The sequence below is a fragment of the Myotis yumanensis genome, unplaced genomic scaffold (genome assembly GCF_028538775.1).
Source record: "Myotis yumanensis isolate MYYU_CA2020_CCGP unplaced genomic scaffold, mMyoYum1.0.hap1 SCAF_3, whole genome shotgun sequence".
Taxonomy (NCBI): Eukaryota; Metazoa; Chordata; class Mammalia; order Chiroptera; family Vespertilionidae; genus Myotis; species Myotis yumanensis.
Window position 1 is genome coordinate 157583164 of NW_027223754.1, and position 27211 is coordinate 157610374.

General features: G+C 53.2%; 5 protein-coding genes across 6 annotated transcripts; 3 read left to right on the forward strand and 2 right to left on the reverse strand.

Annotated features, from left to right (window-relative positions):
- The first annotated feature begins 291 nt into the window (after positions 1-291).
- On the forward strand, positions 292-3653 carry METTL1 (methyltransferase 1, tRNA methylguanosine). Its single transcript, XM_070409855.1, has 6 exons — positions 292-417; positions 1090-1253; positions 2155-2339; positions 2432-2545; positions 2903-3004; positions 3151-3653. Exons 1-6 carry the CDS (start codon positions 305-307, stop codon positions 3304-3306), a joined length of 834 nt encoding a protein of 277 aa, XP_070265956.1. The 5' UTR covers positions 292-304; the 3' UTR covers positions 3307-3653.
- A 529-nt stretch (positions 3654-4182) lies between these two features.
- Positions 4183-9017, forward strand: CYP27B1 (cytochrome P450 family 27 subfamily B member 1). The gene is made up of 9 exons (XM_070409854.1): positions 4183-4750; positions 5353-5543; positions 6009-6211; positions 6314-6514; positions 6600-6772; positions 6970-7142; positions 7341-7419; positions 7702-7899; positions 8204-9017. Exons 1-9 carry the CDS (start codon positions 4556-4558, stop codon positions 8315-8317), a joined length of 1527 nt encoding a protein of 508 aa, XP_070265955.1. The 5' UTR covers positions 4183-4555; the 3' UTR covers positions 8318-9017.
- Positions 9018-12141: 3124 nt separating this feature from the next.
- MARCHF9 (membrane associated ring-CH-type finger 9) lies at positions 12142-16285 on the reverse strand. The gene is made up of 4 exons (XM_070409856.1): positions 15455-16285; positions 14313-14468; positions 13456-13648; positions 12142-12980 (listed from the first exon to the last, which is right to left on the reverse strand). Exons 1-4 carry the CDS (start codon positions 15809-15811, stop codon positions 12646-12648), a joined length of 1041 nt encoding a protein of 346 aa, XP_070265957.1. The 5' UTR covers positions 15812-16285; the 3' UTR covers positions 12142-12645.
- A 4105-nt stretch (positions 16286-20390) lies between these two features.
- On the forward strand, positions 20391-23716 carry CDK4 (cyclin dependent kinase 4). 2 transcript variants are annotated; one of them, XM_070409858.1, is made up of 8 exons: positions 20391-20468; positions 21086-21322; positions 21485-21620; positions 21740-21907; positions 22060-22169; positions 22729-22779; positions 22913-23048; positions 23292-23716. In XM_070409858.1, the coding sequence occupies exons 2-8, from the start codon at positions 21105-21107 to the stop codon at positions 23382-23384; spliced, it is 912 nt and encodes a 303-aa protein (XP_070265959.1). In that variant the 5' UTR covers positions 20391-20468; positions 21086-21104; the 3' UTR covers positions 23385-23716. The 2 variants fall into 2 exon arrangements, with proteins under 2 accessions (XP_070265959.1, XP_070265958.1); XM_070409857.1 differs by lacking the exon at positions 20391-20468 and adding an exon at positions 20560-20642.
- A 174-nt stretch (positions 23717-23890) lies between these two features.
- TSPAN31 (tetraspanin 31) lies at positions 23891-26746 on the reverse strand. Its single transcript, XM_070409859.1, has 6 exons — positions 26589-26746; positions 25922-26089; positions 25596-25676; positions 24915-25046; positions 24516-24629; positions 23891-24413 (listed from the first exon to the last, which is right to left on the reverse strand). Exons 1-6 carry the CDS (start codon positions 26649-26651, stop codon positions 24339-24341), a joined length of 633 nt encoding a protein of 210 aa, XP_070265960.1. The 5' UTR covers positions 26652-26746; the 3' UTR covers positions 23891-24338.
- Positions 26747-27211: the final 465 nt, after the last annotated feature.

Genomic DNA, 27211 nt, shown 5'->3' on the forward strand with positions numbered 1-27211 from the left:
TTACCTGCGGGGTGCACGAGCTCCTGCCGCCGGGGTAGCCACCCGGCGCCGGCCGGCGCAGGCCCAGGGAAGAGGCGGGGCGCGGGTCCTGCCTCTCCGGCCCCGGACAGACTTGAGGTGCAGAGGCGCCGGCGGCACGGATCCCCTCGGTCCGCCCCGCCCCGCCCCGCCCCGCCCTGTCCAATGCGCGCTCTAGGCCCAGGGTCTTTAAGGGGCGGGGTCTGCGCGGACGTGCTTTGCGTCATCAGCGTGCGCCGCGGCCGCGGTCTCCACGTGGGTTCAGTAGAGACACAGGCTGGGGATCATGGCGGGAGCCGAGGCCGGGGGCGCGGCCGGAGCCCAGGCCCAGCAGCCGCAGAAGCGCTACTATCGGCAGCGCGCTCACTCCAACCCCATGGCGGACCACACGCTGCGCTAGTGAGTGCGCGGGGCAGGGGCAGGGCGGGGCAGGGGCAGGGGCTGGAGGGGGCGGAGCACTCAGGGTGGCCCCAAGCGGCCGCGGAGAGCGGTTGTGCTGGGAGGGTTCCTGGTAGCCCCGGAGGCTGGGCTGCGTGACGTCAGCCTTGGGGGTGGACCGGGCAGAGTGCCCTGGGGTGCGGGTGGGAGGGGGCGTGGCGTTCTGGCCGAGTCTGGGTTGAGGTGCAAGTCTGGCCCGGGAAATTGTCACTGAGACAATTGTCAGTGATGGCGACAGCATGCCTTTTACATCGTAAGGTTTCCTTTGTTGGATTTAATAAAAAGACAAACACCCAGCCGGCCTGCATCTTACTCCATCCTCTTCACCCAGAGCACGTAAGCAAAGTAAGATCCCAGCGCCTCCAGGAAGCCAGTCTCTGGGAGAAGGGGAGCTCGTGCCCAGCCAGTTATCAGCCCCTAGATATGGGGATGGGTGGGCCTCGTGATGGGCCTATGATTCACAGGGTGGTTTCCACTGTATCTCCTAGAGGCCACGGGACCCACTGTTACAGAATTGTTTAGAAACCCTCCCATCTACTTCCCATCCTTACCCATCCACCCACGCACATGTAGCGACACTGCTGCAATAGTATGGCCAGCCTTCTCACGTTTCTCACGTCTTCTCTCCAATAGCCCTGTGAAGCCAGAGGAGATGGATTGGTCTGAGCTATATCCAGAATTCTTCGCTCCACCGACTCAAAATCAAAGCCACGATGACCCGAGGGATAAGAAAGAAAAGAGAGCTCAAGCCCAAGTGGAATTTGCAGACATAGGCTGTGGCTATGGTGGCCTGTTAGGTAACACTCTGTCTGGGCAAGGAAAGGCAATGCCTAGGTTCTGCCACCTCAGCAGATTTGGTGGGGGCCATCGCTGGCCTTTCCCCTTCGGACCAGACACGAGTGCTGTGACATCAGTGGGGAAAGTCTCCACCTTCCCTCTACTCTGGGTCTGTGGCCTTTGCCCTGGGGAAGGGAGGGGGCTGCCTCAAATGCCTCTTCAAACTTGGGTTGTCCTGTCTGGCCTGGCCCTTGGCCCCAGTCACTACGTGAGCCATTTCACCTGCCAAGTGCCGGGTCAGTGAGCGGGTCAGCACAAGCGTCAGAGATTAGCCACTGTGGCCAGTGATCCTGAACTGTCTTTCTCAGGGATTCCATCACTCCCCCCTCCCTCACTAGAACTCATTCCTTCTGCTCCACTCTCCTGTTTTTGAGTTCCTCTAGTATTCTTTGTATTGTCCCCGTACGTGCTTGCTAAGCCACTTCTCTATTTTTACATCTTCCCATAGAGATAATGACATGACAAAGAGGAAGAGCATGGTACTTGGTGGCAGAAAGCTTTGGTTTAAGTTCCAGTTCTGTCTCTTCTTAGCTGTCTGACCTTGGACATTTCTTATCCTCAGTTTCCTCATATTCACAGTTTACCACAGAGTTCCAAGAGGGTTAAATGAGAGAATGTGTGAAAGCACTAAAGCACTTGCAAATATACATGTCTTCGCAGGCTCTCCAACTTCCAGTCCTGGTGACAGTTTTAATATCTCCCCCAGCCCTGTACTCCAGTGTAAAACCATATAGACCTCTCTGTCCACACTTGCCATTGCGGATATTGGTAGTTGCAGATTGAGGTTTCCTTTCCTGTACTGACTCCTTTGAAGTTCCTGTAGTATGAGGTTGATGATTCCATTCCTATTTCTGTGCCCAGTGGAACTGTCACCGCTGTTCCCAGACACACTGATTCTGGGTCTGGAGATCCGGGTAAAGGTCTCAGACTATGTACAGGATCGGATTCGAGCCCTACGAGCAGCTCCTGGAGGTGGCTTCCAGAACATCGCCTGTCTCCGCAGCAACGCCATGAAACACCTTCCTAACTTCTTCTACAAGGGCCAGGTGGGGAGGGGCCCTGGTGGGTTAGGCTGGTGGAAAGGTGGGACATGGAGGCCAGGCTCTCACAACCCAGTTTGTGCATGTCTGTCTCACAGCTGACAAAGATGTTCTTCCTCTTCCCTGACCCACATTTCAAGCGGACAAAGCACAAGTGGCGAATCATCAGTCCCACACTACTGGCAGAATATGCCTACGTGCTGAGAGTTGGGGTGAGTTGGGAGTGGGAGGAAGGGTGGGGTGAGTGTCCTATCCAGGGACCTTCCACTAAGAATTCAGTGGGGCCCCAGCCGATTTGGCTCAGTGGATAGAGTGTCAGCCTGAGGACTGAAGGGTCCCAGGTTCAATTCTGGTCAAGGGCACATGCCCAGGTTGTGGGCTCGATCCCCGGTAGGGGGCATGCAAGAGGCAGCTAATCTGATTCTCTCTCATTATTGATGTTTCTCTCTCTCCCTCTCCCTTCCCCTCTGAAATCAATAAAAATATTTAAAAAATAATAATTCAGTGGGAATGCAGCCCATCATCTTGCTGCTCAATTGCATACAGCCCCCCTGATTTTGCCTGTGCAGGGGCTGGTATATACTATAACTGATGTCCTGGAGCTACATGAATGGATGTGTACCCATTTTGAAGGGCACCCCCTATTTGAGCGTGTGCCTCTGGAGGAGCTGGTAAGTTGGGGGCTAAGGTAAATTGTGAAGATACAGGACCTTTCCAGACTGGTGTTACAGTCTTTGAACCCAGCTTAGTGCCAGGAGGATGGGATGGGAGTCTCAGGGCCAGGGGTGGTCAAGGGCTTATTGGACCCTTCTCCCAGAGTGAAGACCCTATTGTGGGACATTTGGGCACCTCAACTGAGGAGGGAAAGAAAGTTCTACGCAATGGAGGAAAGAATTTCCCCGCCATCTTCCGAAGAATACAGGATCCCACCCTCCAGGTGGTGACCCCCAACCCTACCCCTCCTGGTCACTGACTGCTTACCTCGCCACATCTGGACTCCTTCCAGGAACTAGAAAGAAGATCAACCCCCTGGACCTTCCCAGCTGAGACTGCTGGGGCTTTGAGGCAACAATCTCTCAAAGAAGTTGGGGGACTGCCCAGGGCAGAGCCCTGGTTTTCACTACTACCCTTGCCTCTTCCTCTCCTGCCCCTCCATTGCCAACAGGAAGTAGAAGAAGCTGACTGAGAAGGTCAGAAGACCTTGAACCAGTAGGGATATTTGGGAGGATTGGGGTCTTGCTCCTCCTTAGCACTTCCTTCACCCTCCGGGATCTCTCCTCAGCTGGAGTGAGGAATACAGTTCTCCACTGTCCATCTAAACGGCCTGCTAAATTCAAATCACCTGTCCACTTGTGTGTACTTTGTAGTCCTGGGGTTAACAGATAAGTGGGCACATGCCCATGCTGCTGTTTCTCAGGGAAGGGGAGAGTGTGTATCATGTATATCCTCCCAGCCTCTCCCTGCCTAAGACTTGACCTGGGGAATTATTCTGCCTGTATTGTAACTGATCCTGAAGAGCCCCAGGGAGGGTGTGGGGTTGGAGACCCTCTCTTTTTTCATCTTGACCTTCCATTCCAGAACTTCTGGGCTGACTGGCTGACATAAAAGAACCCCCATCCTCAAGGAACAAAGATGAAGGCTCCATAACCCATTTTACCCCATTAACTCACCTGCCATTTGCCCAGTGTCCAGTACAGGGGATAGGGGAGATGTGATAGAGCAAGAAAATTCTGCTCATACAGAGAAGGAACAGCTGATGAGCCAAGAATGTGAGGACAGCTACGGCTGTGCCTCTTCCCCGCTTGCTTCCTTTCCAGGAAGAGCTGGAGGGTGGGGAATTCCTGAGAATGGGCTGCGGGGCCTGGCTCCGAGAGGAAGTGGTGGGAATATCAGGGACTGACTCTATCTTGGTCACCTAAGTTTCACTAAATAGCCTTTCCCAGGAAGAGATCTTCAGGTTACGGGACTAGGGCACCAGCCCAGGAGGAGAAACTGAGGCAGACCTCCCCTCCCAAGAGGGTCATTGCAACATGAGACCCAAGGGAGCTGCACAGGCAGCCTCAGCCCCTCCTACTGTTCCTAGGTGCTAATCCCTGCACGGACCACTGGAAAGAGGATTGGCTGAGTGGCTGGGAGAGGGGGCGTCGCCACTACCTTCCCCAAGGGTTAAATAGGGGCACAGACAAGATGCTCGGAAGCGCTGTATTTCCCCGAACCAGACCATGACCCAGACCCTCAAGCTCGCCTCCAGGGTGTTGCATCGTGCCCGCTGTGTTTTTGAGCTGGGCGACTCACTGAGCTCCAGAGGCTCCGGCTCAGCGCCTCGGGGCTTGGCAGACATCCCAGGCCCCTCCACGCCGGGTTTTCTGGCCGAACTTTTCTGCAAGGGAGGGCTGTCGCGCCTACACGAGCTGCAGGTAGATTGGGACTCTGTTCCTGGGACTCCCGCGCTGGGGACACAGATTAGTGCAGATCGTAGGAGGGAAGGCCAGTGAGGACGGATGCGCATGAATTACAGAAAGACTAGTTGGGACTTGGGGCTTTGGCTAAAGCAGCACGGAGTCCATCCCGACACCCAGCAGAGGAGTGCATTCAGAAATCGCCTTCTCCTCGCAGTGCGGAAGTCTGGAAGCCCGGTAGGTCCAGACAAGTGGGCAGGAGGCAGGAACGCGCAGGACCTTCCCCGGGCATTCGGCGTGTTGGGCTTAAAGCTACCTGTGCTCCTATCCTTTGGGCTCTCGTCCTGAAATGGAGAGTCCACGTGTGAACCTTTAGGGATTTTTCCACCGTGGCTTGACCAAGGTGACCAAAGAGAGGTCCTGAATGTCTAAGCAAAGTCCTTGCACTTGGCCCATCACACTCCAACTTTCTAGGGATGGAAAGAGGGGGTGGGTTTTTTAGCATTAGGTCCATGCACCAGCTGGGAGCTCCCCCTTCCAAAGCCTGGTTGGCGTTGGCACGGGCCAACCTGGGAGTCCCTTTGCCCATGTCTCCGGTGTCGCCGCGCCCATTCTCCCAGGTGCAGGGCGCTGCGCGCTTCGGTCCTGTGTGGTTGGCCAGCTTCGGGAAGGTGCGCACGGTGTACGTGGCGGCCCCTACACTCATCGAGCAGCTGCTGCGACAGGAGGGGCCCAGGCCCGAGCGCTGCAGCTTCTCACCGTGGGCTGAGCACCGGCGCCAGCGCCAGCGGGCTTGCGGACTGCTCACGGCGTGAGTCCTCTCTGGCCCAAAGCCCTGAAGCCCCACTGCGTCCCTCTCCAGTGGAGGGTCTGGAGACAGTCTGGGGGTGTGGAGGAGGGAAAGCCGTCTTCCCCAGACTCTGCCAAATAGGGATTTTCACCCCAGTCTGTTTCTCAAGCTCAGGTAGAGCCCGGCCCGCGCCCCACGCTCCCCTCCTCTTGGTCCTTATCTTTCGAGGGCAGAATCCTGGGTGCCGGCAAACGGGGCTAGGGTACCAGGATCCAGATGCAATGTAAGATTCTGTGACTCAGGTTACCCAGGAATCCAGGCCCCTCTGGGGCCAGGAAATGAGTAAGGAGGAAAGGGGATGAAAAGCAGACGCAACCCCACTCCTAGTCACCCGAGCGGAACACGCTCCTCAGCCGCAGCCAGCAGCGCCGAGCGGCCTCCACACACACATCTGCCCTGATGCGCCCCCTCTCCGCACCCCCACAGGGAAGGCGAGGAATGGCAGAGGCTCCGCAGCCTCCTGGCCCCGCTCCTCCTTCGGCCTCAAGCAGCTGCCCGCTACGCCAGGACCCTGGACGACGTGGTCCTTGACCTGGTGCGGCGACTGCGGCGCCAACGGGGACGTGGTACTGGGTCGCCCGCCCTGGTTCGCGATGTAGCTGGAGAGTTTTACAAATTTGGACTAGAAGGTGAGTACCAAGACAGTTGAGGCAAGCTTAGGAGGCACTCCCCGGAGGGTGTGGGGTGGAGGTGGGATCGCCCGTGTCCTGACAGCGCCCCCTCCCGGCCAGGCATAGCAGCTGTGCTGCTGGGTTCGCGCCTGGGCTGCCTGGAGACAGAAGTGCCTCCAGACACCGAGACCTTCATCCGGGCAGTGGGGTCTGTGTTTGTGTCCACGCTGTTGACCATGGCGATGCCCAACTGGCTGCACCGCCTAGTGCCGGGACCCTGGGGCCGCCTCTGCCAAGATTGGGACCAGATGTTTGCATTTGGTGAGGCACAGACGTGAAGCGGGGATGGGAGGACGGAAAGCCGTCCAGGGGTAGTGAGGCCTCCCTGTACCTTCTCCCCACGCAGCCCAGAAGCACGTGGAGCGGCGAGAGGCCGAGGTAGCCATGAGGAGCCAGGGAAGGCCTGAGGAGGACATGGAATCGGGGGCGCACCTGACCCACTTCCTGTTCCAGGAAGAGTTGCCTGCCCCGTCCATCCTGGGGAATGTGACGGAGCTGCTGCTGGCCGGAGTGGACACGGTAGTGTTCTCCCTCCGTGTTGTGGGCCCCACTTTTAGAGTTTAGCCTGTCCAATCTCAATCCGGCTGCAGAGGATTCACTATGGCCCTCTAGAACCTCCTGGGTTAGCACTTCCTGGGCTGCGGGCAGCTTCTCGTTCCGCTCCCTAGGCTGGTTTCCGCTCTTACTGCCTCCAATGCTCTCACCTATCCTCTCAGGTGTCCAACACGCTCTCCTGGGCTTTATATGAACTCTCTCGGCACCCCGAAGTCCAGACGGCTCTCCACTCCGAGATCACAGCTGCCTTGGCCAGGGGGTCCAATGCCCACGCCTCAGCCACTGTTCTGTCCCAGCTGCCCCTGCTGAAGGCTGTCCTCAAGGAAGTGCTAAGGTGAGGCGGAAGGAGAGAAGGAGCTAGAGAAAATGCTGGGGAAGGGTTGGGAAAGCAGGTAGTCGATGGGAGCAGGGAGAAAGTGGAGAACATTGTACTCTACTCCTGGCCAAGAATGGGTTTGGAAGTTGCTGGGATGAGAGGGAGGCTAACCGCCCAGCCTCACCTTCCTGTCTCTCCTTGTGCTCTGCCACCCAGACTGTACCCCGTAGTACCTGGAAATTCCCGTGTTCCAGATAAAGACATTCGTGTAGGTGATTATATCATCCCCAAAAATGTGAGTAGAGCCTATGGGTCCATTTTGCTAAGCCGTCCCTCGCTATCTTGGCCCTGATCCCATTCTCAACTCTTCATAAGCCCTTCAAACCCTTCTCTTGGCCTGAATGCTTCTCTCTGGGATATAATGGGGCAGTGGAGAAATCATTTCAAAAGCAGCCACAGAAAATTTCCCCATCACCTACTAGAGCCTGCCTTCATCCCAGTCCATATAGTCTTTTCTCCATGTCTCTCCTTGCATTCCTGGGTCCGAATTGACAAGTCTGTGTTCCTCCCTCACCAGACGCTGGTCACTCTGTGTCACTATGCCACTTCAAGGGACCCTGCCCAGTTCCCAGAGCCAAATACTTTTCGCCCAGCGCGCTGGCTGGGGGAAGGTCCAGCCCCCCACCCATTTGCCTGTCTTCCCTTTGGCTTCGGCAAGCGCAGCTGCATGGGGAGACGCCTGGCGGAGCTTGAGCTGCAAATGGCTTTGGCCCAGGTGAGTGATCTAGACCTTCTCCAGACGAGAGAGACCCTAACCCTCTCAAGCTGTGAGCTCTTCTCCTGACAAGCATAGGAAAACATTTATGATTTAATGTTTTAAATACGTCAATCTCATTATAGTCCTGGAAAGTGAGTGAGGGTATTTGGACTATCTATTTCCCTACCATAGTCCCTTATCCTGATGAACCAAGAAGTTCACTACCAACCTTGACCATTCTAACACAAATAATGCCCATGACCAAAGCAGCCCACCATTGTAGACTCCTCCCATAATGATAGCTTTTTTCCTCACTTTTCAGATCTTGACCCACTTTGAGGTACAGCCTGAGCCAGGCGCTGCCCCAGTCAGACCCATGACCCGGACTGTCCTGGTACCTGAGAGGAGCATCAACCTACAGTTTGTGGACAGATAGTCCTGTGGAAGGAGGCTGTTACCACCTTTTCTCTCATCATAGGGGTTTATTAGGCACAAGGCCAAGAGATGTGTATTTCCCCTGAGACCTGTCTATCTCATCACACTAGTCAGAATGATCATAGCAAAGGGTTTGAGGCAGTCCTGGCCAAGGTGTGAAGTATGCATTTGGCCTGACCCAGCAGGCCCGGAGAAAACCACAGTCCCTCTGCTGCTCAGCCCTTTTCCTGATCATATCATATGCATCCTTCAAGGGCCAACTCAGACTTTTAACTAATAATGCTGGGTGACCTGAGGAAGAATTCCACCACCGCCCTTTGGGGGCTCCACAGTGTTCATTGGTGCTGCTAACTAAGCTCTTTACATGACATGAGCTAAGTAATTGTGCATCTGGTCTGCACCTGGTTGGTCTTCCTTGCATCTGAGCTCTTTGAGAGGAAGGATGAGGCCTTATTCAGTGTTTATACCCCTGCCAGGGCCTGTCCCTGGGTGACACGCAAAATCTCAGATTGAATCTGGACCATGTGGCAGAAGCGGGGAGCAGCTTACCAGGCTCTGCCTACCCCGTTCTTTCCTCACCTTGCCCCTAGAAAGGTGAGTCTGCCCTTGCCTGGTTTATGATTTTTTAAAAACGATCCTTGCCTCTCTGGTCACTCTTGAGTTGGCTTGACTTAGTTCCTAGACAGAGACATCTCTGCACCTATCCCTGTATATGCCTTCCTTTTAAATATTGATACTTTTAAATATTCATAGTTTTGAAATAAAAAAAAAATTAAATGTTCCCTCCTTGACTTTTGACTTATTTCTCTCCCACTCTCACTTCCTACAAGACCTGGAGGCAAGACCCTCACCCAAATCCCTGACCTTGGTTTCTCAGGCCCTGGGATTGACCCCATAGCATGGGAGGTCTAGACACCTGGAAGAGGGGTTTGCATCACAAACCCAGACACGTTTCTGTCTGGAGTGGGAACAGCCAAGTATGGCTCCCTGGAGGAGAGTAAGAGGGTGGTGGTGAGAAGTAACCACAGCGCTAACTGTAAAAAAGGGCCGGAGCTAGGGATTTACAGAGATGACCAGAGGTGGCTGACTCTTTGGTAGAAGTGTTTTTGGAACCTGAACTGAAGGACATCCTAGAATGGCCACTCTCATCTCTCTGGGAAAATTGCTCCAAGGTCTTTTCCTTTGGAGAAAGACAGGGATACAACCAGAGAAATGAAGTCAGACAGGATGAAAGCTCAGTGTGGGGGTGGCCAGAAGCCCTGGGGCACCAAGGCAGAAAGGGGCTGTTTCCCTGAGTCAGCACTCTCTGACCCCCCAGAAGTTGGGCACAGCCCTCCCCTTGTGCTGTATACAGATGAACTCATCTTCCATATAAATCAATCTCTCAGCACACTCCCCACAGCTCCCTCTGAGGGTAGCCCAGATTACCCTCCCCATGTCAGGACTTGTCCCCCTTCCTCCTGCTCCCTCCACACCTCATTCCAATGAGCCAGATGGAGATGGAGATTTCACTCCACACTTCCTCCTCCTCCCCACCACCTCAGCCCCTGCCCTAGACATGGCTCCCTGACCACAGAAACTTCATTAGCCACCAAGCCTTCTGGGGAGTTATCTATTTATGTAAAATCTACAGAGGGGCAAGTTGTCCCTTTACTGTCCCTTCTGTCAATTCCTGTACTACACTCGATCCCCATCCCCATTCCCCTATCACTAAACTCAACCCAAACTTCAGTGACCTGATTTTTAGCCGACTTGAGCTTTGAAAGAATAAAGCCCCGATTCCTCTCAGACCGTTTCCCCTGGACTTAGTGATGCAGGCTCTGACACCCACACTCCCCAGTGGGCAAGTTGGACTACTCACTTGAGGATGGCCACAGTTACTATGACCCCTTTTCTGGATAAGATTCTCTTTAAGGTGGAAAAGGGAAGTATAGGGGACGGTACTGATTGCTGGTCCCAACCCAATACCAAGACATCTAATGGTACTGAAAGGAAGAGGAATATACTGTCTCACTTGGCCTGGTTTTAGGACCTCGAGTCCAAATGGAGACAGTGTGTTTGTGTGCCTATGATCTTGGGATTATTTAAATGTCCATGTGGGCCATCACAGGGGCAGCCCAGGCTTGGCACAGGAAACCCCAACTATGTGGTACCTACCTGAACCCTATCTGCCATGATAGGCACTAGTAGTCACTCTGATTTGCTGTCTCCCATCTGACAGCTGGTCCCCACCAGCTATCCTGTGAATAGCAAATCAGTAAAGTCTGGCTCTTCTGTCTGCTCAAGTAGGGAATGTGGAAGGTTACTTCTCTGGAGAAACAATTTTCCACTGGAAAATGGGGGAGGAGGGAGCGGGATATTGCTCAGCCTCAGTTCCCTCTCCATGTTGATTCCTAGAGGTGATACACGTCCCACACGTCCAGGTGACTTTGGTATCTATACCTCCAGGCAAGTCTGGGTGCTAGCACCATGGACAGCAGCAAAGACCCCCCCCCCCCCCCCTCCCGCCCCCTTTTAGAGAGGGGTAAGAGATAACCAATATCCAGGCAAGGATATGTGACCTTTAGCAGATAAGCATTTTCCCCAAAACATCCCCAGGGAGCATATAGAGCAGACCTTCTCTGAGAGAAGGACTAATAATAGGAAAGGCCTCTGGATCTGACTTTAGCAAAGTGTGAAGTAATTAATTTAATTGCTGATGAGTAGTTCACTTAAAAGATACCATCATTCATATAATACACAGCTCCAAGACCTCAGGAGAAAGGGCTGAGGCTTCAGGCTGATCCACATTTTAACCAGTCCTTCCCAAATTTTCTCTATAGACAACTGCCCTCTACGCTGCTATCTCCAAGCACAATACTTCCAGTTAATACCACTAGCTGAGACATACCAGGATCAGACCTATAAGCTGGAGACTCATATCATGGAAGGATTCTGTCCATCTCACTCCAAATAAGTCCAAATTCACTTCACACCACTTCTCCGGGTGAGCACAGTACCTGAGAAGGACTAAGAATCCAAATGATCCCCAGAGCAAGAAGGAGAGCTCCAGCCTTCCTCTGCCCCCACATGTAGAGCATTGGAGGAGCTCTCATTCTTACAAATAACCACCATCCTTCACATTTGCAATGTCTAGTTTCCCTCATATTTACATATCTATGACACTCAACACACATTTCCAAGGTTCTGTGCAATTCCAGATGAAAAACACATTTTGCAATTTGTTAACCAGCTATTATTTGAAATAAATGGACCATCATCTACAGTATAAATCATTTTATGCCATCATTGATTTTCTTTGCAATGGCATTCAACCTGTCCCTTCTTCTTCTTTTTTTAAATATATTTTTATTTATATCAGAGAGGAAGGGAGAGGAAGAGAGAGATAGAAACATCAATGATGGGAGAGAGTCAGCTGCCTCCTGCAAGCCCCACACTGGGGATTGAGTCCGAAACCTGGGCATATGCCCTGACCGGGAATCGAACCGTGACCTTCTGGTTCATAGGTCAATGCTCAACCACTGAGCCATGCCGGCTGGGCGCAACCTGCCCCTTCTCTATCCTCATTCCAACCCTATGAGGTAGACAGGAAAACCACAGTGGAGATTTTTTTGTAAATCACAAACTTGGAGGTGGTAGGTCCACCCATTAGATACCTCTGAGCATTGCCATCTAGCAGCCAACATGAATTATTCACCAGCAAGTGGGAGTTACACCTCCAATTCAGAAACCACTGCTGCATTTGGGATTTGTAACCTCTGCAGAGAAACCTCCCCACACCTCCCAGCCCTCCAGAGAAGCCCCAGATGAGAAAGGAGTCTCCACGTGCATATAAATGATTCTTTATGCCCTCCCCCCATGCAATGGGGGGCAGAGCAGGGGAAGTCCCCCCGCCCTCATGCAGGGAACGGGAGGTCAATGTATACTAGTCTTATTGCCAGCTGCCCTGTGGCCATGGGGTGGGGAATGGGGGGTCTACAGCCCCTTTCTTCTGGCATTGGTTCCCCCTCACCAAGTCACCATGGTAGAGCTGAGGGGCTGGAGGCCCTAGGAGCTGAGGTAAGGACGGTTCTCTGGGGAAGAAAAGCTGTTCTCCCCACTTGCCCACTGGCTGCCCCAGGATGAGTGTGGGGAATGGAATGTCATCCAAGTGACTCCACCCAGTGGGCAGAAGCCAGACAATGTCTCCAGCTTGAGGCTGCCCACAGAGATCTTCAGTGGTGGGAGCAGTGTGCCCCAAACATCTGGTCCAGGTGGTACCTCCAGCAGCCATGATAGCTCATCTCTGGCCGACGCATTGACTCAAGATCCCCGCTCCTGGAGTTCAGTTCAGACTGTGGTGACCCTCATGACAACCTCTCGGCCGGAATGGGAACTAGAACGCGCATCTGGTGGCCGAAGCTGTCCAAGGAGGTGCAGGATTGTGTAACCACAGCGCTGAGGCAAGAGCGTCCGCATGCGCTGGGCAGCCGGGGGTCGGCTGGTGGCCCCAGAGGGAGGGCCCGTCCGTGAGGTCCTGGGGCCCGGCTTCCCTGCCGTCCCTCCCCCTGCATCTCCTCCTATGTCCTTGGTCTTGTCATAATTCAGGACCTTCCACTGCTGGTTCACTGCCTGCCAGCGTTTGAAGATGCGGTAGACAGAGGAGCCTTCGTGGACAATGAGTCCTAAGCAAGAGGGATAAGATATCCAGGGTCAACTGCTGCCCAGACCTAGGCCAGAGGTGCTGAAGCAAGCATTTTCCAGAGTAAGGAGATAGGGTTGCAAAAGACTTGGAGAAGCTGGGAAGGGAGGGGCACCAAGATAGCCCTAAGGGCTCTCAATGGTAGAAATGTGGCCATAAAGCTGAAGGAATGGGGAGGGAAAGTTAAGTGTATGAGTGCAGCAGTTCTCAACCTGTGGGTCGTGACCCCTTTGGCGGTCGAACGACCCTTTCACAGAGGTTGCCTAAGACCATCCTGCATATCAGATATTTACATTACGATTCATAACAGTAGGAACATTACAGTTATGAAGTAGCAACGAAAATAATTTTATGGTTGGGTCACAACATGAGGAACTGTATTTAAAGGGCCAGAAGGTTGAGAACCACTGAGTTAGAGGAAGTTGCTCCTCAGGTCAAAGGGAGAGAGGTGCCCTCACCTATGCAGACGACATCCATGAAGCCATACATGCCGTAGCAGATCTGAAATAGCAGATCCTGTCGTTGCCACTTGGCTGAAGGGCTGAGTGAGGACCAGATGAGCCAGGAGATGCTGGCGACGAGGAAGAGAGAGCCCAGAACTATGGCCGCAATCTGGACCTTCTCAATGACTGTCAGGGAGATGGCTTGCCACTGTGTGGGAGAAAGGGTTCCAGAAAGTCACAGAAAGACATGGACGGTTAGCCCTGAAAAGGAGGATGCTCCCGGAGCCTTCCTGGAACCCTTCCGGCAATTAACACCTGTCTCTTCTGTGCCCTGATCAAACCTAGACTGTGGCACTGCTCAAGTTGTTTGAAACCATGTGTCTGTCCTAGTTTAGAAAGGCAGGATCAGGCAAGTGCTCTGAAGCCAAACCATCTAGGTTTGAATTCCAAATTCTAACTCCATCACTTCCTGGCTGAGTAACCTTGGGCAAGTTTTCAAATCTCTTTGTGCACCAATCTTTAAGATGGGGATAATAATGGTATATAACTAATAGGATTATTATGATGATTAAAAGAGTTAATACACACCAAGAGCCTGACACACAGAAAACACTACATAATTGCTATCCTCATTGATATTACTATCTTCTTCTTTTTTATTGTCTCAGTGCGTTGCCTAGAACAGTGCCTGGAATAAAGGTGGCATGCAATAGTGTCTTTGTAAATAAGTGAAGAAAGGGAGGATTTACAGAAAGACGGGAGATTGTGGGGAGGCGTAAATGAATGGATGAAATAGGCTCCCCGGAGGGTTCCTGACTCTGAATGCTGAAAGGCCCTTACTCCAACCCGAGAGTCCTCTCCGCACACCTCACCTGCAGTGGGTTCTTGGTGCTGATCGCCAGGACCTGATACTTGAAGTAGCAGAGCTCACAGCTCCAGGAGCCCCTCTCGCTAATCCAGCGGATGAGGCAGGGCTGGTGCGTGCAGCGCACGGAGCCGTCACAGCGGCAGGGGCTCAGGAGCTCCCCCTGGAGGAAGAGTGACGACAGTCCCTGTCAGCTAGCACCACCGCGACCCACTCCTCTCCGCTCTGGGAGATCAGTCACTGCCCCACCTTAGAAAAGCTCAGGCCTTTCACCCCACATAGGGCAAGAGGCTAAGGTTGCAGGACAAAAGAAAAAAGTTAGAGCGCAAGGTAAACTTCCCTGACCAAACAGGTGAGGATGAAAAGGGACTGGAGCGAAGGTGGGGAACTGGGTCTTCTCTTTTCCCAGAATTTGGAGAGGGTGGTCTTTAAGGCGTCCCGACTGGAAGGCTACCCCTTAGGATCTGAAGGGTTAGGGTTAGAGCTTCAGAGCCAGGCCTTCCTCCCCTTCCATCGCCGTAACGCATGTCACAGGTGTGGCGCACACCGGGCTGGGTTAGTCCTCCGTTTCCAAGTATCAAAAGGGAGAAGAAATTCTGGGGGGTGGGAGCAGGTGTTCCCTTTTAATCCAGGAAATATGTCTCCCCGCATAGAGACATCCCCAGCACTATCCCGAGACAACTTTGTCCATAACATTTAAACAAAGAGGACTCTTTGCAATGAGATGGAAAGTTGCAGAACGGGAAGTGGAGAAAAGTGCCCCACGGAGAGAAATGTTGAATGAGGCCAGGGCGCCGGCCGGGCCCCTCCCTTCCAGGTGGAAACCAGCGCTCTCCTCGGCCACCTCCCCAGCCGACAAAGACCCCCGGGGGAGAGGCCGGGGGAGGAAGGCAGTCCCCGTTCGTGGGCGAGGGATGTTGAGCTTCGCCGGGAGAAAGTCCCAGCCCTTCCTGGCGACCCCCGATCCCCCTCCACCGCAAACAGACGCTCTGGGCGTCTCCAGCCGGCCCCCCAACCTCACCGAGTCCCACTCGGGTGCCGGGTCCCGCCCAGCCTCCCAGGCCCCGCCCCCCGCCCGCGGTCTCCCCGGGCGCCCCAGGTGGGCGCCGCCACCCCGCCCGGCCCCGCCCCGCGAGCGCCCGGCCTGACCTGCTCGGGGCCCTGGAAGCAGATCCGGCACTGGGGGGTCCGCAGCCCGCTGTCCAGGCTGCTGCTGAGCGACAGGGCGTCCAGCGCGCCCGGGGGCGGCGGCGGCGCGGGCGGCGGCGGGGGTCCGGCCCGCGGCTCCTTGTCGCCGGCCAGGCCCCGCGCGCGCGGCCCCGGCCCGTAGTACTCCTCCTCGTCGCCGTCGCCGCCGTCCCGGGCCGCGCAGCCGGCGAAGGGCGCCCAGCCGCAGCCGCTCCCCCCGCCCCCCCGGGGCTGCGGCTCGGCGCGGGGCCGCCCCCCGCCCGTCAGCACCAGCAGCTTCAGCTCGTTCAGGAACATGCGGAGCCGCGACTTGAGCATCGTCCGGGCGCCGGGGGGCGGGGGTGGGCGCGCAGGGGCTCCGGGCGGCGGGGGAAGGGAGAGGGCAAGGCCGGAAAGGGGGCGCGCACCGGGGAGCCCAGCCCCGCCGGGGTCCTCGGGGCCTGGGAGCGCCGTTCACGGCCGCCACCGCCGGGGCTTCGGGGCTGGCGGCGCCGGGAGGGCGGGCGGCCCGGGGGCGGCGGGGCGGGCGGCCATGGCCCGGGCGGTGGGCGGGGAGGGGGTTCAGGGTACCGCGCCCCGCGGGTCTGGGTCCGGAGCGGGCCGGACCCCCGGGATTACGCGCCCGGATCCTCCTGCGGCGGAGCCGCCCCCCATCTCCGTGCTCCCGGCCCCAGTCCCGCTTCGGCTCCCGGCTCCGTCTCGGCTCGGCCCGTGCGCTCGGCGGTGGCAAATGGCGGCTCCTTCCGGCGGCGGCGGCGGCGGCGGCGGCGGAGACCCCCCCACCCCCGGAGCGGCGGGCGGGAGGGGCGGGCGGGGCGGGAGCCGGGGAGCCGGTGAGGGATGGAGGGAGGGGCGGGGCGGGGAGGGGGAGAGGAGCAGTGGCCGTGGCCGCGGCTGCGCATCCCCGCCCTGCCCGGCAAGAGCAGGTGTCCCTAGAGGCGGGGGCGAGTGTGCAGCCCAGGGGAGGATGGAGGGAGGGGAGTGTCCGAGAAAGGAGAGTGTGCACACTGGTAGGAGAGTAGGTGTGTGAACGGGTGAGGGGGGGAGGGGAGTGGGTGCTCCAAGACGCAGGTGCACCAGGGAGGGAGAGGCTTGTGCAAAATGGGAGTGTGCAGAGGAAAGGCTATGCAAGGGGTCTGCGGTCTGAGGGAGGTGAGTGAGCAAGAGATAGACTCAAGCAATAAACACTTTCACACAAAGGACTGAAAAGTGTGCATGATGTGGGACTGTGAGAGAGGTGAGAGTGGTTGGGGCTGCAAGAGAACGAAATGTGTGATTGTAATGTGTGAGGTAGGTGAGTGAGCAAGGGAGATAGGAGTGCTAAAGGGATGAGAGTGTCTTTTCTGGCTTTCTCCTTCCCTTACCAACACACACACACACACACACACACACAGCTCTTTGCTTATGTGGGGGCCTTGACCCTGAGAACCAGTTCTACCCCCTTACTAGGTCTGCTTTACACTTACAACCTCCCTCTCCTCCCTTTTACAACGCTGAGGGAAAAGGGATTCCAGAGGAGCCCATTGGGTCAAACACATTGTGAAAAAATTAATTAGTAAGAGAGTAATTAACAGAAGGGAGGGTATGGAACCAGGGACAGACTGCCAAACTAAGGCTCCTCAATAGCAAGTGACTGAGGAGAGTAATGCTCTTATGAAACATTCACATGCATTGGATGGATGGATGAATGAATCAGAAAAGGGCTGGAACCCAAGCCAACATAGAGGATGACTTCTTTTTTTTAAAATTTAACTTACTGGGGTGATATTGGTTCACAAAACTGTTGAGTGTGTGTTTCCCTCCACGTCCAACGTGGTTCAGGGTTCAGGATCTGGAAGAGGAGCCGCACACAAATGAAAGAGAAGAGACAAGAGATAATTGGAAATTTTGGGGGGCTAGGCGGGCAAGTCCAACTCTAGGGGAAGGACTTCCACTGGTGCTCAGGCCTCACCAAGCTTTTATTGATCTGGGATACACCCATAGCATAGCCCTTAGGCAGGCAAGTTCCAGTAACACACAGACTAGTAGCCCATCAGCAGGCAATCTCCAGTAATAGGCAGACTATCTTATCAATAAGGATTTACATGACTATCTGGTGGGGAAGTTGCTTCAGCTACCATTGTCTGGACTAACTGGGTGGTGCACAGCTCCGACCTTTGCTAGGGCTTCAAAGGTCACCAGCCTTTGGGGTCTCTGTCTATGCTTCTCAGCTAGTGAAGACAATAAGCGGTTTCCTACACAAAACCATTCAGGTTTTAAGTGTACAACTCAACAAAACATCATCTGCACACCGCATCATGTACCCATCGCCCAAAGCAAAGCCTCTTTCAGTCTCCATTTATGCCTATTTTGCCCACCTCCACCTATTCCCACCCCCCTTTCCCTCTTGCTACCACCACACTGTTGTCTGTGTGCGTGTGTATGTGTGTATATATATGATTTCTAAAGTGAGCTGTGGTGGGCTTATGTGGAAGGCAAGGCACTAGGGTAGAAAGTTTGACACACACACATTCAGTTAGCATTTCTGAAGGCTTACAGACCAACCAATTCTAACAAGATAGCCAATGAAACAATCACCTCACAAGCCCTATTGCCAGTTCAGACCTTGAGGTTTTTCTCTTTCTTAAAAAAATTATTTATTGATGAAAGAGAGACATCAATTTGTTGTTCCACTTATTTATGCATTTATTGGTTGATTCTTATATGTGCCCTGACCGGAGATCCAACCCACAACTTGGTGTATAAGGATAATGCTCTAACCAACTGAGCTATCCTGCCAGGGCTTGAGGTATTTCTTACTAGTCCCAGCTGCCCGTACCAGCAAGGGCTCAGAGTTACTATCAGAATGCAGAGGGAGAATCTCTATTGACATATCTTCCGTTTTGCCCTGGAGCATGCTTTATATTCATCTCATGCCTGAACTCTTACATCCTCAGCCAGATGGTTAGAGAGAATAGAAGTTAGGGTAGAAGGAATGAGAAATAGAGTAATAAAATGGTTTCAGATTTTATTTTTAAAGACTATTAATTTTTAGAGAGAGAGGAAAGGAGAAGAGAGAAACCTCAATGTGAGAGTTTAACATACAGTAGATTGGCTACCTCCTGCAGGCCCCCTACTGGGGATCAAGCCGGCAACCAACCTGGACATGTGCCCTGCCTGACCTGGAATCAACCAGCAACCTTTCTGTGCAGGGAGGACGCCCAATCAACTGAGCTACACTGGCCAGGGCTGGTTTCAGATTTTATTTATTTATTTATTTTTTAAATATATTTTATTGATTTTTCACAGAGAGGAAGGGAGAGAGATAGAGAGAGTTAGAAACATCGATGCGAGAGAAACATCGATCAGCTGCCTCCTGCACACTTCCCACTGGGGATGTGCCCGCAACCCAGGTACATGCCCTTGACCGGAATCGAACCCGGGACCTCTCAGTCCGCAGGCTGACGCTCTATCCACTGAGCCAAACCGGCTTCGGCATGGTTTCAGATTTTAGACAAGTTGTCACAAGTGAGACACTGCTTCCTTCCTTCCCTTACTCCCATCCTCCCAAAGGGTTGGGAGATAAAGAAGTTGGAGCCAGTTAAGACCAGGGAAGCCAGAGAGAAACCTGCCCCTTGTCTACTTCTCTGTATCTGTGAGCAGAGGCCATTTGGGAAAGGTTTGTGTTCAGGGGAGAGGCGAGGGCTAAGAAAATTTGCACTGGAGGAAAAGAGCACAATAATGCCATATAATGAGTCACAAGGTTTGCAGAAGAGCACAAGTCATTCTCATGTAATGTGATGGTCTGGGGTAATGGCTGTGGGAACTTCCTGCACATGCTCACTCCTGTGTGTGTGTGTGTGTGTGTGTGTGTGTGTATGTATATATATCCATTTTTCTATGTATGACATATCTATCATACACATACACACATATATCACAATATCTCAGTGCGGCAAAGAACCTATCTCCCAATCATTGAAAACTTCTCCGCCAGAAGGCATGTGGTGGTCCTAGGAAGGGGTGGAAATTGGGAAGAGGGGAGGGCATTGCCTTGCCCCTCTTCCTGTTGGATTACTGTATTAATCTGCCTTTCATCAATCCTTTCATCCTAGTTTTGCCCTCACGTGGGCATTGTCTACTCCCTATTTTGTGTGCACACTGTTGGCTACATCTTTACAGATAGCCTTTTTAAAAAACATATATTTTTACTGATTTCAGAGAGGAAAGAAGAGGGACCCAGAGATAGAAACATCAATGAGAGAACCATGGATCTGCTGGCTCCCGCACGATTGAGCACGTTTCCTTGGCGGGAATCAAACCTGGGACTGTTCAGTGCGCAGGCCAACGCTCTATCCACTGAGCCAAACCTGCTAGGGCTTCACAGATAGTCTTATCGCTACTTAAAAGGGCTTGTGACTGAGACACCAAAAAACAAACAGACCCAAAACAACCCCACATCCACACGGGAAGCAAGCACTCAGTAAAAACTTGAATGAATGAGTGAATGAAACAAAGACACAAGTGAGAATACGTGTTCCGATGGCAGTGGAGCAGAAAGGCCACGGCACCAGCTCCTGTCCCCCGACACCCGCGCCCTCCCCCATATACAGAAACAAGGAGTGAGACTGGAGAAGGCCCGCAGCCCGCAGTTGGGATCTGGGTGGCCCAGGTTGCCATGGCACCGCCTTGGACTCCACCCTCTCCCATCTCCCCCCAACCACCACCCCACCCCGCTTGGGTAGTGGCAACTAGTCACGTGCTTTGTCGCGTAACCACACCTCTGCTCCTCGGAGCAATAGCATGCGGTCACGTGGGATAGCAACAGGTCACGTGGTGGCCATCGTCCCTCCTCCCCATTCTCCCCGCCGCCCCCCAACCGGGCAAAGCCACTCCCGGCCCCTCTGCGCAGGAGTGGCTGGTCACGTGCCCCGAACGTCCGGCGCTCGCCCCTCCCCCCGGGTTTCCGCGCGCCTCTTTGGCAGCTGGTCACATGGTGAGGGTGGGGGTGAGGGTGGGGGTGAGGGGTCCGCTCTAGCTGCGGCCTGAGTCTATGGTCGGGCCCGTGCGGTCCAGCTGCTCCGGACAGAGCTCGGGTGTATGGCGCCGCAGAAACCGGCTCCTGCGCCCCGATAACGGTCCGCCCCCGCAGTTCCCGGCGCGGGGAGAAGTAAGAGCAGCCCCTTCCAGGGATGGAGACCTTTCTCCACCAGCCTGGCTTCCCACGCGGGCTGGTGACGGAGGGGTCGCTGGCGGCGGGGAGGGGGGCAGGGTGGAATCTGGTCCTTTGTGGTCGTGGGAGGGTCGGTTTCGGGGCTGGGGTGTAGGATCGTTGATGCAGGGGGTGTGTCGTGTGGGCTCTTCCTTTGTGGCAGGCGCGACGGTCCCAAAGGAAGAGATTTTTAAAAAATTCTGGGGCCTCACGTGGCTGAAGGGGTTGGGGCTGGAGTCATTGTATTGCCTGAGGGGCGGGCCTGGCCTCGGGGAAGGGAAGGGTGCTGGCGCTGCGTCTTTGTGCTGTTTGTTTTTTTCCTGGAGTTACTTTGTTGCTGTGGGCGCATACCATCCGAACTCTGGAAGGGAATGTCGGTGGCAGAGTCTCTGTGATTGTAGGGTCTTCTCTGATCTGAGAATGGCTACCCCTCGATATGAGCCCGTGGCTGAGATTGGTGTTGGTGCCTACGGGACGGTGTACAAGGCCCGTGATCCACACAGTGGCCACTTCGTGGCCCTCAAGAGCGTGAGAGTCCCCAATGGAGGAGGGGCCGGAGGGGGCCTTCCCGTCAGCACAGTCCGTGAGGTGGCCTTACTGCGGCGGCTGGAGGCTTTTGAGCACCCCAATGTTGTCCGGTGAGAAGGTGAAGGGTTGGGAGAGGGTGCTCAAGGGGGAAAGACACCTCTATGAGGGGCGTGGTGGTCTGGAGAGAAGTGGGGATCCCGAGGCAATAGGGAAGGTCATGTTGGGGCCAAAAGGGATTGATCCACGAGCAGCCCACCATTTGTTCCGGCCAGGCTGATGGATGTCTGTGCCACCGCCCGAACTGACCGGGAGACCAAAGTGACCCTGGTGTTTGAGCACGTGGACCAAGACCTACGGACGTATCTGGACAAGGCACCCCCACCAGGCCTGCCAGTGGAGACCATCAAGGTGCGTGGGGTGGGCAGACAATGAGAGAGGTGGGTCGGGGCCTTGGCAGTAGAAGCCATTGTGATTTCAGGTATGGCGCCTCGTTTCCAGTTCCTCTGTACCTCCCCCTTCCAAACCAGGATCTGATGCGGCAGTTTCTGAGAGGCCTGGATTTTCTGCATGCCAATTGCATTGTTCACCGAGACCTGAAGCCAGAGAATATTCTGGTGACAAGCAGTGGGACAGTCAAGCTGGCTGACTTTGGCCTGGCCAGAATCTACAGCTACCAGATGGCACTTACACCTGTGGTCAGTAGAAAGCTGTTAGCCGAAATGGGTTCTGGTTGGGGGTAGGGAAGTGCCCATCGCAGTCGGGAAGTCATGTGTTTTGTGACATCAGTTGAGCAGTTGTGCTTCATGGTAACCCGTAGGGCCCTGTCCACTCTTCTTGTTCCCATTAGGTTGTTACACTCTGGTACCGTGCTCCGGAAGTTCTTCTGCAGTCTACATACGCAACTCCTGTGGACTTGTGGAGCGTTGGCTGTATCTTTGCAGAGATGTTTCGTCGAAAGTATGGGACCCAAGGACCTTAACTATTTTGAGTTTCCCAGATCGCTTAAAAATCATCGCCTTATCTTGCCCATTCTTTCACTTGAGTCAGTGGTTCTCAACCTGTGGGTCGGACCCCTTTGGGGGTTGAGCGACCCTTTCACAGGGGTCGCTTAAGACCATCGGAAAACACATATGTAATTACATATTGTTTTTGTGATTAATCACTATGCTTTAATTATGTTCAATTTGTAACAATGAAAATACATCCTGCATATCAGATATTTACATGACAATTCATAACAGTAGCAAAATTACAGTTATGAAGTAGCAACGAAAATAATTTTATGGTTGGGGGGTCACCACAACATAAGGAACTGTATTAAAGGGTCTCGGCATTAGGAAGGTTGAGAACCACTGACTTGAGTACTACTGACCATCTTGTCCATAACTAGAAGCTCTGAAATGGAATTAGGAACTTATTATCCCTTTAGTTTCCATACCCTCTGTTTGAACCACTAAGCAATAACCATTCTGCTACAACATCTTTGAAAATGATGCTCTGTCCCTTCTCACCTTAGGCCTCTCTTCTGCGGAAACTCTGAAGCTGACCAATTGGGCAAAATCTTTGAGTAAGTGACTGGCAAGGGGGAAAAAATGTTCATTCTGAGTCTTTTCCTACTGCTGAGCCCTGTTAGCATTTGGCTCTGTCCCTGAGGTAGAGCCTTGGAGGACCTCTCTGACCAGTTTTCCCGTTCCCCATAGCCTGATTGGGCTGCCTCCAGAGGAAGACTGGCCCAGAGATGTGTCTCTACCCCGAGGAGCCTTCCCCCCAAGAGGGCCCTGCCCAGTGCAGTCGGTGATCCCAGAGATGGAGAAGTCTGGAGCACAGCTGCTGCTGGTACTGAGTTTGGGCAAGGGAATGGGGTGAGATTAGGGTGAAAAATGTAGTAGAAAAAGGACCCAAACCATTGTGGTTCCTGAGACTCAGTTGTTGGATGGGCTAGTCTTTTGCTACTGTGATTGGCCATCCACAAAGAGGAATGTAGAAAATAGCCCGTGCTAGTATTGTTGAGGGTGAGCAAAAGTCAATTTTGGGGGTTTTTTTTCTTCACGATTTTCTGACTTTTGTCTCCCCTCACAGGAGATGCTGACTTTTAACCCACACAAGCGAATCTCTGCCTTCCGAGCCCTGCAGCACTCCTATCTACAAAAGGAAGAAGGTAACCCAGAGTGAGCAATGGAGTCGCTGCAACAGAACCAAGAGAAGAGAAGCTGTCGTTTACCTTGCTTTGAACACTAGAGTGCAGAGCCCCCCACCGAGAAGCGCTCTGTGTCTTTTTATCTGAGGCTGTGGAGACACTTCCTCCAACTTTTTACAGGGAATATCTTGCTGGCTGCCTTAATGACATTCCCCTCCCTCCCCTCCTTTGGGGATTATCCTTCTCCTGCCCTCCTATTTCCTTACACCAAGGAGTATGTCCCTTGTTCTCCCCTTCCTTACCTTGATATTGGGATCCTTTTTTATACGGAAAAAAAAAACAAAACAAAGAAATATGGTCTCTTTTTTTCCTTTTCTTTTTTTAATGTTTCTTCCTTTGATTGGCTTTGCCATTTGGGGATTTGGAAAAACCATTTGGAAGACAGACTTCTCTGCAGAATCTTACAGATTCTCCTTAGGTTACAGGGCCTACAGTCAGCGGAGCCCCTCAACTGGTAAGAGAAGACAAGGCAGGCATTCAATTTGCTTCTTTGAATATGGAGTCTAAATGGCTTTTATTTTTATATTCATTGACCTTCCCCCAAACTGGGTCCTGTTATTACAAGAAAGATTTCTTGGTGGTTTTCTCTCTGGCTCTGTTCTTGGTTTCCCCTTGGAGCCAGGCCAGGATGTGTGGTGGTCCAGCATGTGGAAGGGAGAAGAGGGGAGACAGCCAGGAATGACTCCGACCCCCATACCATCTCGTACACTCCCTGGTGCTTCCCATAGCCACTCAGGGAAAGAAGAGGCTTCTCTGTATTCCTCACAGTCTTGTCAAGGCAGAGAGCCTGGCTATTCAGTCACCTTTAGGGGATGGCAAAGGGCCTTTCCTCTTTCTCAAACAAAAAAGGTCACTGACCCTAGATTTTCCCTACGGGAGGAAGAAAAAGCTTAGAGAGAACAGGAGAGAAGTCAAAAGGATCCAGAGTCTCATAGAAAGGCACTGGGGTTGGCTCGAGGATCCTTCTGATTCCGAAATCTCATTGCGAGCCAGACACCAAGGATCTGTAAAAGCAAAGGGAAAAAGATAAGCACCAATTCTTAATCTCTGGGACTGACTGACAGATGGAGAGAAAGGGTGCATATGAGAGAACTGGAGAATGTTACCTCTGTAAAGCTGAAGAAGAGTCCAACACCCCCCAGGATTTTTAGGGCTTTGTCTGAATGTTTAAGAAACTTTTCTCCACACATCTGGCATGTGGGTCTCCGGCTCTTGCAGACCTAGGATAAAATGTGTGTGGAGGATGCATAGTTGCTAAGATGCCCTGTCCCGACACCTATGATAAATGACCCTAGAAATTTACTAGTTTTGATCAGTATCTTACAGATTGAAATCCCATTTAACTAGTTCTCTATAGCTTTTGACCCATCCCCACTCTTAGCACAGCAGCACACAGCCCCAATACAAGAGAGCTGCTAGAGAGGCAATCCTATTCAAACTAAAATCTACCATTTTAGGCACTATCCTTCCCCAATTTTCCTACCCACACTTCCCCGCCAACTCACTGCAGTGCAAAAGGCATAATCTTGTTGATACAGGGTTGTGAGGTTGAATAAGCCACAACAATCAAAACTTCTTTCCAGTTCATTCCGGGTCTGGTTGCTCATGACCCACCAAGAAGCATTGATGACATCTGTCTGGAGGATATATAGGCAGAGGGAAATTACTTGATGCTGCTAACCCTAAGAATCTCCCTACATTTTGATCTCAGTTCAAGTGCCTCAATTTCTCCAGCAAAGGAAGTCAACATCCCTGGAGGGGAGTGTATCACAAATATACAGACCCAATGATAAATATCCACTAAAGTTGTCTTAGATCAGCCGTTCTCAGCCTGTGGGTCACGATCCCTTTTGGGGGTTGAACAACCCTTTCACAGGGGTTGCCTAAGACCATTGGAAAACACATATATACTTACATATTGTTTTTGTGATTAATCACTATGCTTTATGTTCAATTTGTAACAATGAAATTGGGGGTCACCACAACATGAGGAACTGTATTAAAGGGTCGAGGCATTAGGAAGGTTGAGAACCACTGTCTTAGATCGTCATGGAAAATTAGCCAGACATCCTAGGGAAGCAAATGGCTTGAGTCTGGAAGTGATCTAAGAATGATCTTTGGGGCAAGACTGTTAGGGAGTTAGAGGTTAGAGAAAAATGCAAGTATTTGAAAGGGTATCCCCTTACCTGTTTGCTTCGGTTAATGGCCAGGCATGAACAAGAGATTCCAAACTGGAAGACGAAGACCAAACCAAGGATGATCATGTACTGAGAGGAAGAGTTATGGGAAAAAAGTCCTAGATTCCTTTATGTTCCACCTCTAACAATCATCTGATCTCATCTATTCATAGAACTTATACAACCATGCCAGTTGAAAGAAATAAAATCATCAGCCTCAGTTTCATAGAGCAGAGCAGAGACATGTCCCCCCAAATCCCTGAGGTCTAGTTTCTTCCTAGCCCATTCAGCCCTCCCAAGAGTTCTACAGTGCCCATCGCTTTGGGTCAGGATACAAAGAACAGCAGTACTTGGTGGTGGTTAATGGCACCCACCAGTCCAGCCACTGCGATGAACAGGAGGAAGACCCCCACAGCAATGACTCCTCCGATGATGGGGATGCTGGACACCAGATGCAGGCCCTTTCCCCAAGCAGCCACTCCGATGAGCAGTAAGCCTACCAGCTAGGGGAAACAGAGCAGGATACACGTCAGAAATCTAGCGTGCAGCACTGCCAGAGGCCTTACAGTGCACCCGGGACTGCAAGGAGAGGGGGTGCTGTGGGAATCTGTAACATCCCTGGGCGCTCCTTCCCTGGGAGGTCAGAATGTCTGGGAGGGGGTGAGGGTGGGGGGCTGCAGGATAGTCATCTATGAATATAAAAACCGAACCTTTAGCTTCATCCATCACTTCTATTTTGGGAGAAACTAAAGTTCACAAAAAGGAGGGAGAGGCCTTTGTTCCCACAGCCCCTAGTTCATTCCCCCCACCCCCAAACAAACCCTCCGATCACCGGAAGTCTCCCCTCTACCCACGGAAGTCCCCAGGAATTCCCTCTTCGCCGGAAGTTCCTGGGAATCTTCCTGGAACACCCAGGACACCCCTCTACCCACCGGAAGTCCCCTGAATAATCTCCCCACTCGCCTCTCCGCCTTGAAGCTTTCCCCACCTCCAAAACCTCACCATGTAGACCACGTTGAGCGCGCACAGCGCATTCTTGGAGCAGGTAAAGCCACCGCAAACCATCTCCCCAGCTTTGGGGACCCAAGTGGTCCCAAGGACTTAGGGAGAGGGTCTTAGGGGCAGTCTTCCCGGACCCCGACAGCTTCTGTCTCTTTAAATCTAGTCCACCTAAACCCAGCTCTCTGCGCCTGCACCGCCCCACCCCTGCCTCTGGATTGGAGAAACTCCGGGCTAAAACGGGACGTCGACGGCCTGAATGCCAATCAACCTGCGTTGCGTTACTGACCCGCCTCCCGGCCCCTCCTTTAGGTTCTTTATAGAGTGAAACTTAAGAGTGGAGGCAGGGCTTGCAGAAATTTTCCTGGAGATCGGAGCCTGAACTTGGAAACCCCGGATTGAAAGTGAAGCTTTCCTTCGTCGCAGTCGGAAGAGGCTAATCCCGGAGAGGAGGCTTTGGAGAAACTCCGGCGAAGAGAGAGAAGACAGGGCTGCCGGGGCTAGGCGAAAGGGCTCCTCCCTTGTCCTGCGGTGACCTCATGATGATGCCATTGTTTGTTGTTATTGCATCACACTCGGAACACCCAGAGGAGCAAAATACCGGGTTGTTTAGCCCAACCACAGAG

Bases quoted from the DNA above. Each gene is read 5' to 3' on its own strand.
- METTL1 (XM_070409855.1), top strand. From the start codon at position 305: ATGGCGGGAGCCGAGGCCGGGGGCGCGGCCGGAGCCCAGGCCCAGCAG. The intron at 1,254-2,154 runs GTAACACTCTGT...TTCTGTGCCCAG, and splicing joins TGGCTATGGTGGCCTGTTAG to TGGAACTGTCACCGCTGTTC. The intron at 2,340-2,431 runs GTGGGGAGGGGC...TCTGTCTCACAG, and splicing joins ACTTCTTCTACAAGGGCCAG to CTGACAAAGATGTTCTTCCT.
- CYP27B1 (XM_070409854.1), top strand. From the start codon at position 4,556: ATGACCCAGACCCTCAAGCTCGCCTCCAGGGTGTTGCATCGTGCCCGC. The intron at 5,544-6,008 runs GTGAGTCCTCTC...GCACCCCCACAG, and splicing joins GCTTGCGGACTGCTCACGGC to GGAAGGCGAGGAATGGCAGA. The intron at 6,212-6,313 runs GTGAGTACCAAG...CCTCCCGGCCAG, and splicing joins TTACAAATTTGGACTAGAAG to GCATAGCAGCTGTGCTGCTG.
- MARCHF9 (XM_070409856.1), bottom strand. From the start codon at position 15,811: ATGCTCAAGTCGCGGCTCCGCATGTTCCTGAACGAGCTGAAGCTGCTG. The intron at 13,649-14,312 runs GTGAGGTGTGCG...TCTCCCACACAG, and splicing joins GCACCAAGAACCCACTGCAG to TGGCAAGCCATCTCCCTGAC. The intron at 12,981-13,455 runs GTGAGGGCACCT...CCTCTTGCTTAG, and splicing joins CATGGATGTCGTCTGCATAG to GACTCATTGTCCACGAAGGC.
- CDK4 (XM_070409858.1), top strand. From the start codon at position 21,105: ATGGCTACCCCTCGATATGAGCCCGTGGCTGAGATTGGTGTTGGTGCC. The intron at 22,780-22,912 runs GTAAGTGACTGG...CGTTCCCCATAG, and splicing joins CAATTGGGCAAAATCTTTGA to CCTGATTGGGCTGCCTCCAG. The intron at 23,049-23,291 runs GTACTGAGTTTG...CTCCCCTCACAG, and splicing joins CTGGAGCACAGCTGCTGCTG to GAGATGCTGACTTTTAACCC.
- TSPAN31 (XM_070409859.1), bottom strand. From the start codon at position 26,651: ATGGTTTGCGGTGGCTTTACCTGCTCCAAGAATGCGCTGTGCGCGCTC. The intron at 26,090-26,588 runs GTGAGGTTTTGG...TGTTTCCCCTAG, and splicing joins CGCTCAACGTGGTCTACATG to CTGGTAGGCTTACTGCTCAT. The intron at 24,414-24,515 runs GTAACATTCTCC...TTGCTTTTACAG, and splicing joins TCTTCTTCAGCTTTACAGAG to ATCCTTGGTGTCTGGCTCGC.